This window comes from Neofelis nebulosa, chromosome 2 (assembly GCF_028018385.1).
Source record: "Neofelis nebulosa isolate mNeoNeb1 chromosome 2, mNeoNeb1.pri, whole genome shotgun sequence".
Classification (NCBI taxonomy): Eukaryota; Metazoa; Chordata; class Mammalia; order Carnivora; family Felidae; genus Neofelis; species Neofelis nebulosa.
Genome location: NC_080783.1, coordinates 62,478,531 through 62,487,068, shown reverse-complemented (window position 1 = coordinate 62,487,068; position 8,538 = coordinate 62,478,531). Strand labels below are relative to the sequence as shown.

The 8,538-nt window shown below is 55.7% G+C and overlaps 1 protein-coding gene across 2 annotated transcripts; it reads left to right on the top strand.

Moving 5' to 3' along the window:
- Positions 1 to 3,943: 3,943 nt before the first annotated feature.
- On the top strand, positions 3,944 to 7,250 carry SP5 (Sp5 transcription factor). 2 transcript variants are annotated; one of them, XM_058714424.1, is made up of 2 exons: positions 3,944 to 5,304; positions 5,505 to 7,250. In XM_058714424.1, the coding sequence occupies exon 2, from the start codon at positions 5,682 to 5,684 to the stop codon at positions 6,651 to 6,653; it is 972 nt and encodes a 323-aa protein (XP_058570407.1). In that variant the 5' UTR covers positions 3,944 to 5,304; positions 5,505 to 5,681; the 3' UTR covers positions 6,654 to 7,250. The 2 variants fall into 2 exon arrangements, with proteins under 2 accessions (XP_058570407.1, XP_058570399.1); XM_058714416.1 differs by having other exon boundaries at positions 3,945 to 4,799.
- Positions 7,251 to 8,538: the final 1,288 nt, after the last annotated feature.

Here is an 8,538-nt window from a genome sequence, read left to right as displayed (position 1 = left end):
ACCAGTGAGCATTTATGGAACAGCTACTTAAGTTCACAGCACTGTGCAGGCATGATATATCATGCAAACGCAGTTTCCTCCTGCCATCAATTGGGAGACTCGAATTGGATGAGGTAAAGGACCCCTTCTAGAATTCCACTCCCTCATCCATTATATTCTGATCCAATTTTGAAGTTTAAGCTTAAAGTTAACGCAAGGTTTCCAGTTGAGGAAACTTTCCCAAGCCAAGTCACTGTTTCCCAAAGATTCCCAGCATTATAATTTCTTGCTTCTGAACGCACTCTGCTGTATTAAGGATAGAGCCCCTGTTTCAGACACAAGCTTTGGAGCGTCTGTGATTTGGTCTGCAGCTTAAACTGTGAGACTGCTCCAAATCCTAGAAATCAAAGTTAACTTAGAGAGTATCAGATTGCAACCCTTTCCCCACCACCATAAAAAAAAAAAAAAAAAAAAAACCCTTTCAGATTGAAGAGGCAAAGTTTGATCCCTTCCACGTTGAGAGCTGAAAACAATAGCAGCTTTCTGCTCTAGCAAGACTTCAAAAGGCTGCCGAGTGACTGCTCTAAGAATACTTGGTTGTAGATGACTGAAGAAATGCACACAGCATCGTCCTGCGACTCAGTGCTCCATTAGTACAAGGGAAACTCTCACCCCTCCCCTCCCAGCACCTTTAATAAAGCAATGACGGGTACTGTATTAACTAGGTAGACAGGAACACTTGGAAGATTGAGGCTTTAGCGAGGGATGGCGAAAGGGACAGCAACACCTTGCTGTATACAGCCAATGAATTAAGAATTTGTTGAAATGACCTAAATAATGCATCGATTTTTTAAAAATCAACTGGCGATGGGTGACTGATTGGGTTGATTCTAGAGGCGTGGGTCCCCAGTTGTTGCCAAAAAAAAAAAAAAAAAAAAAAAAAAAAAAGAAAACGAAAAAAAGAAAGAAAGAAAAAGAAATGCCCGAGGCGAGATACCAGTCTCGAGCGCGAAGTAGTGATCCAGAGATCTCAGCAAACGCTTTTCTCTGGAATGGATCCGGAGCGTGCTGAGTAGATCCGCGTATCGCGCGAGTGCCCCTGCGGGTTCACCTACCCGCCTCTTCTCGCTGGTGGCACCTGGTCGGCGCTCGCAGCCCGCCCGCGAAGAAACTGCAACGCAAACTTCCCGGCCTCGGAGCCCTGCAGCTAGGAGAGCCGCTCCACTGCGCCTGCCGCTGCGGGGAGGCTAGTATTCAACCTCCCCGCCCCCCGCCGCGGTAAAAGTTTGCTCCATATTCGCCTCTCCCCGCCCCTCCACCTCCGCCCTCCGGCTGGAGGACCACAGAGGATTTCGTGGGTCCTCTGTGCACAAACACACCCACCAACAAAAGAAAGCCCATTAAATCTTCCCTCCTGTGAACTCGCGCCCCAGCGGATACCTCTTTGAACTGACCCCCGCCCCCGCAGCCCCCGCGCTGTCTGGGGCGCGCCCGGCCCTCCCGGGCTCACTCCTTCCCTCCCGGCTGCGCACTTTTGCAGCGCGCTTGGTCTTTGAAGTTTCTTTACATTATGGCAGAGCAGCCACACGCTCTTCCCGGGCGCGGGGCTTTGTGTAACGGAACTGACATCTGGCCTTGATACCTGTATCTCTTGGTGATTGCAACAAATTTCTAAAATAAATATTGTACTTTGATCTCTGGGCATTGCATTTTTAATGGACGCTCCGAACATTACTTCATTAAGAGTAAGTTTTTCAGGAGTCCCCGACTGCAGAGGGAGGGAAGCTTAACAGCAGCTTGTAAAAGTCTTTCTCCAAACTTCAGCTCGTGCTTGGGAGGGCTGCAGTCGTGACGGGTTTTCACAAACGGAGGTAAGGCCTACAGCAAGGACCTCAACCAAGGCATGAGAGGGCCTACTGTGCGCCCCACTGCCTTAAAGATTTTGCTTATATTACCTCTTTTAAGCCCACAAGCACTCCATAAAATGAGCACTATTATAACCCCCATTTACCAATTGGGAAACTGAGGCACGAAGAGGCTAAGTAACTTGCTTGCTAAGGTCACCAACTAGAAAGTGGCAACTAGAAAATCTGGGTTCAGGTTTTTCGGAGTCTGACCTCTTAACCAGCAAGCACTACTCTCTTTTGCCTCCTGGCCGCTGGTGGTGGTTAAAATGGCTAATGGAGGCATCTTGGAGGAAAAAGTTTTCTCCTGTAACAACTACGCAGATGTGAATAGGCTTTTCTTGCGTTTGTGTTAAAATAGTGAACATATTCGGCAAACAGACTGCTTTCCAGCCTGCTTGGCCCAGACCGGCCTGACTCTAGGAACAGAGGGGTTTGAAGAACTGAAAGGAGCCGGAGAAGAAACACTCTAAGGGACGAGACTTGCTTGACAGTTCGGACGTGTGCAGGCGCGAGTGTGCGCCACCAAACTCCCTGGCCTCTGATTTGCATCCGAGAAAGGGCATCTTCGGGTCCCAGGCTTCACGGGGACTCAACCCGTGGATGAGGCGTGGAAAGGGGTACGATTGCCAGGCCATGGAGCAAAACACTAAGTCCCCTCCCCTTCCCGGCTCCCAGAGTACCTGGACCTCATCTTCGGGAGCTTTGGCCAAGTGAGCTGTATGGTGGTCACTGCTCATCCTTCCTGGGTTAGCACCTTGGCGGTGGGGGGGGGGGGGGGGGCGGGGGGCGTGCATACTCATAGTATTTGGTCCGCAGGTGGCCCACTCTTCTTCCGCATGATGTTTCTATTTCGAAGACAGGCCCTGGGCTTGGGGAAATGTATGTCTGGTGGGCGTAGCATCCCGACCCCTGATGGGAATGCAGAAGGCACCAGGATACAGCCCAGTCTCCGAATCAGAAGTCTGTTGGAGTTGGGCTAACCGCGGGCGCCGCACCACGAGTTGGACCACACGGTCAGTCCTCCCTTCAGTCCTGGCCACGCGCAGGAAGGCCGGACGCAAGAAAGCTCAAAGAGCCCCCGCACAGCCGGCGGCATCGTAGAGAGGAGCCCGTGTCTGCGGGGAGGCCGGGCGTGGAGCGCGGTCCGCCAAGCCCAGTAGGCCTGCTCGGTTGCACCGCCACGTGAGCGGCGGCAGCCTGCGGGAGGCCTCAGCTGCCCTTCCGGCCCTTAATCCCCGCCAGTGCCGTGAGGACTCCGCGGTTTTCCGCCCGCCTCCTCCTCCCGCGACCCCTTGCTCCCAGGTGCGGAGATCCCTGCGTCCACACCGACTTGGCAGGACGCGCCTGGAGCCAGGGCCGGACAGGGGCAGGTGGCCGACCGTCCTTCCGCGGCCGGGCATGCGGGCCGGCCAGCGAGGGTTCAGGGTGAGCTTTTCCCTAACCCGGGGCGCACGCCCCGCGCCTGAACTTTCTTCTCTTTACAAAGGTGACGGGAACAACAGTTTTTATCGACTTTTCTTTCCGGTTAAAGGGCCTCCCTCCTACTGTTTGTGGTTTGTTGGACAACAAAAGGTTTCCTCGACCGCGCCTTACTTTTTCCAAGTAGTTCCCCGGTAGGTGTGTGCGGCTTGCAAAGAGCGCTCACTCGCCGGACGGGGCTTGGAGGGAGAAATTGCCGGCACTGCAGGAGGCTTCGGTGGGGGCCGGTAGCGGTCAGCTGCTTGCCCGGCCCTTCGCGGTGGTCCAGGGCTGCCTGCCTGAAGAGAGAAGAGCGACGTACAGTTTTTTCCTCTAGTGTATATCATTGGTTGTTCTGGGTGTCCTGCCAAGCTCAGCTGTGGTGGTAAGCGCGCTCCGGGTGTTTTTCCCAGGCTCACTATTTGCAAAAGTTGTGGCCCAAGAAAACTTCCAGGTCGCCAGCAGGAATGTCACAAGAGAGCTACAGTGGCTTGTCAGGCGGGCGGCCCAGGAGCGTGCGCGCTACCCACCGCCGCCCTGGGCGGCCGCCTGGCCCCGCCCCGGGTCAGAACCCTGCCCGCGGCTCCACCGCGACGGGCGGGGGTAGAGGGCACGCGGCCGGCCCGGCGAGGTGCGTCCCACGCTCCGCCCCGGGAATTCCCTGGGGTCTGCGGTGTGCGCAGGCTGCTGGGTGTGCTGTTCCGGTGCGGGGTGTATAAGTACTAGAGGAGGGGGGAATTACCCTCATCTCAGTCTCAAAGTCCCTCGCCCTGAAGCCAAAGGCAGATTTCTCTGGAGATAACAAAGACACTTTGTCACTTTGGGCGCTGCCTCGGTGCAAATCTTTAATTGCAAGGGAGTTGCGGGACGGGGGAGGAGGATCGAGTGTCTCAAGCAACCCAAGCGCGGGTCTCCAGGCGGCAAGGCCCCCTTTGATCAGGAAAATCCAATTATTTGTGTATATACATTTCCCACATAGTGATTACTTCATTAATTGTCCCGCCTTTATCTCCTCCCTTCCCATCCCCCCTAATAATCAGTTCTTTTATCCCGACCAACAAACACACCATAGGAGCTTTGTGGATTCAAAGGATTTGCTTTCGCTTCTGAAAGAGCCGCTATTCTTTGATGATTGGGTAGCGGCAAACTTCAAAGCCATAAATCTTCCCTCTGACTGGCTGGCGGCCCAGCAAAGTCCTTATCAAATTCTTGGAGGTGATCCTGAAGCGCTCAGACCGCGCGCGGGGCGAGCGAGCGGGGCGCGGCGAGAGGCTCAGGCGGGAGGGCCCCGGAGCACGGAGAGGGCGCCGGGGAGGGACGCTGGGCGGCCGTTCGTCCTCGCCTTCGGGTCTCCATGCCTCGGCAGCGCCCTGCTCCGCAGCCAACGGCCCGAAAGCTGTAGCTATGGCCGCCGTGGCCGTCCTCCGGAACGACTCGCTGCAGGCCTTCCTCCAGGTCAGGTCTGGGCTCGGAGGGAGACAGGGAAAGGTGGGAAGGGTCGCGTCCGGATCGATCGTGGTACTCTGTGCACCCTGAATCTCAAAGGGACCCTGTTCGGTGGATGCAGCTGGAGTCAGACCTAGTGGTGCCCACGTCAACTTCGCACCTAACCTTGGTGTCTAGAGTGTGGCCTTTGGGGGAGGGACGCGCGGATCCGAGGGTTGTTCGGGCTTGCGAGTCTGGCCAAGAACAGAGCCCGAGCTCACCCTGCTGGGGCCCTCCCGCTGAATTTCAGGCTGGGGCGGGCGTAGGAGGAGCTCGAGAGTAGCTTAAAAGGTGGGAGGGAGGGCGGATAGGCCGCTGGTCTGTGGGTGTTTCCACACCCTTTCTGACCGCGGAGGCCTGAGCGGCCCGTCGGATCCTTCTCCCCTCCCACCGTGTGCCTGCTTCCTCTGAGTCTGGATGGCGTCTCTTTGCACCAAGTAGTTTAACAGGAAGCGCTCGAGCGCTCCGCGTTCAGGTAGCGCAGGCTCCAAAAGTTAACGGTACTGGTGGGTGCGTGCGGGGGTGCGGTGGGTGGGGGGAGAGACAGCCGGTACGCGGGAGGGGCGGTGATATAATAGCTGGTGTGGGGGTGGCGGGCCGGCCTGAAGACCGCGCTTGGAGAGCTAACCTTTTGTCTCCTCTCCGCCCTCCCCGCCGCCGCCGCCGCCCATGCAGGACCGCACCCCCAGCGCCTCCCCGGACCTGGGAAAGCACTCGCCCCTGGCGCTGCTAGCCGCCACCTGTAGCCGTATAGGCCAGCCGGGAGCCGCTGCGCCCCCGGACTTCCTGCAGGTGCCCTACGACCCCGCGCTGGGCTCACCCTCCAGGCTCTTTCACCCGTGGACCGCCGACATGCCCGCGCACTCACCGGGCGCGCTGCCGCCCCCGCACCCCAGCCTGGGCCTGACGCCGCAGAAGACGCACCTGCAGCCGTCCTTTGGGGCGGCCCACGAGCTGCCGCTCACACCCCCCGCCGACCCCTCGTACCCCTACGAGTTCTCACCCGTCAAGATGCTGCCCTCGAGCATGGCGGCGCTGCCCGCCAGCTGCGCGCCTGCCTATGTGCCCTACCCTACACAGGCGGCGCTGCCGCCCGGCTACTCCAACCTGCTGCCCCCGCCGCCCCCACCACCGCCACCCACGTGCCGCCAGCTGTCTCCCAACCCAGCCCCCGACGACCTCCCGTGGTGGAGTATCCCGCAGGCGGGCACCGGTCCGGGGACCTCCGGGGTTCCGGGGGGCGGCCTCTCCGGCGCCTGCGCCGGGGGCCCGCACGCACCTCGCTTCCCCGCCTCAGCGGCTGCCGCCGCCGCCGCCGCCGCAGCCGCCGCCCTGCAGCGGGGCCTGGTGTTGGGCCCGTCGGACTTTGCGCAGTACCAGAGCCAGATCGCTGCGCTGCTGCAGACCAAGGCCCCCCTGGCGGCCACGGCCAGGAGGTGCCGCCGCTGCCGCTGCCCCAACTGCCAGGCGGCTGGCGGCGCCCCCGAGGCAGAGCCGGGCAAGAAGAAGCAGCACGTATGCCACGTGCCGGGCTGCGGCAAGGTGTACGGCAAGACGTCGCACCTCAAGGCGCACCTGCGCTGGCACACGGGCGAGCGGCCCTTCGTGTGCAACTGGCTCTTTTGCGGCAAGAGCTTCACGCGCTCGGATGAGCTGCAGCGGCACCTGCGGACTCACACCGGCGAGAAGCGCTTCGCCTGTCCAGAGTGCGGGAAGCGCTTCATGCGCAGCGACCACCTCGCCAAGCACGTCAAGACGCACCAGAATAAGAAGCTCAAAGTTGCTGAGGCCGGGGTCAAGCGGGAAGACCCGCGGGACCTGTGAGCCTACCGCGGGGCGACCCGAGGCCTCTCCCGCCTGGGACTCCCTTCCCAGCCCCTCTTTGGGGAGGTTCTGGAGCTCTGTGGGCAGCTGGCGGAGGGAAGACCCAACAGGCTCTTGCGTCTTCCTTCTGCCCTCCTCCCAAAGCAACGCCGGGCTCCCAGCTTCCCTGGCCCGGCCTTCGGACAGGGACCCTGTGCCCCGGAGGAACAGGGGAAAGTAGGGTGAGGAGCACTGCATCACGCCAGGGCGGTTTCAAGCTCTTAACCATTCCCACCGTCTAGGAGATCTACAGTTTTGGGGGACCACACTGGGCTGACCTTGTATATAGGAAACACTGTTGAGTTAAAGCAGAAGGACCTTGGGAGATTTGAAATTGTGCTTTTTTTTTTTTTTTTCCTAGGACCCGTCCGGGCTTTGTACAGGTTATTTAATAGCTTTGTTAAAGAATAATTATAATAATTATAACGTTAATAAAAATGTTACTTTTGTCCTCAGCTCCATGCAGAGCTACAGCATGAAATGTCTCTGTAAAGCAATCCGCAGTTGCAGCGTGAAAATAAATACGTTAACTCTGGGGTCACCTCGGGACCCGGCTGAGCCAGTCTCATTTGATCTTTTCTTCTTCGGGGAGGCTTTACAAAATGGTCAGATTTCACCGAGAAGACGGTTCCTGTAGACTGCATGTGGGGAGGTTTCTTTGCTTTAGAAGGGTCTGGGAAGGTGTGTTGGGTGCATGGATGGAGGAAGAAGGGCAGGGTCAGTTTTGCGGTAAAGAGGGATAGGGCAAGATTTTCCAGTCACACCTTGAGTTTCTCATACAGCCTTAGGACTTGACCAGAGACTGTCGGGCTTCTCTTAAAAGTTTGATACCTGCTGTACATACAATGGACCTTATGTTATCTGGCGAATTCGTGGCTTTCCATTTGGTGGTACTCTAGGGACAGAGGTCACACGGAGCTGTGCTCCCTCCTGGCAGTGGGTTATGCAGGTGTTTGGAGAGATGCTGGAGACTCAAGGATTTGTTCACAGATGAGATTCCGGAGAGTTACAGAGAAACTGGGGGCCCTTCTTCAGGTTGTTCTTTCTCCCAGGAAAGAAGCTGTCACCTCAATCCTCTTGTTTTGCTTCTTTTCTTCTTCAGTGTGCTGTGAAAATCTGAAGAGTCTTGTTTCACAATAGACACTTAGAGATCTTCTGGCTGGGCCTGGAAGTTTTTACTTCCACTTTGTATCTTGGGATTTTGGTTTTTTTTATTCATTGAAGTTGACCAGGATTTGCTCAGGGAGGAACCAGGAATACTCGTAGGTAGGTTTCTCGCCTGTCTCTAAAAAAGTTTACAAGTGTTTTTTCAAGTGTCTTGACTCAGCTGACTCCTGGATGTTTGCGTGTATTTGAGTTTTTAAACCTGAAACTGACATCTTAATCTTAATAATTATCTTAATAATAAGATAATCTGATTTAGAATTATCAAAGAACAGAAAATGTTCTAAATTTTGTTAATATGTTAAGCTGGCCTCATTAATGCCAGATTTCAGTGGAACTGAATAGTCTTCATGGTAGCAGAAGTGTGTATAAATTGATAGGGTTTCACAGTTTACAAACTTCTATTTGAAGTCAAACTGAAGGGTAAATTCTTAAAAGCTAGGAAGGTTGTGCTTGAGACTTACAGTATAAAGTAAAACAGACATCAACATAATAGAGATGAAATTACTTTCATATTCCTAAGAAATGACATTTTACTCTAATTTGAGACAAGGTAGTAAAAGAATATTCAAATCATCGTGGAGATAGGCCTTAGAACCAGTTGTTCTCATTAGAGATTTTGAAACTGTTTGATGATAGATTGGAACGGGAGTCTTCAGGCTTCTCTACCTGGGAAGGATAG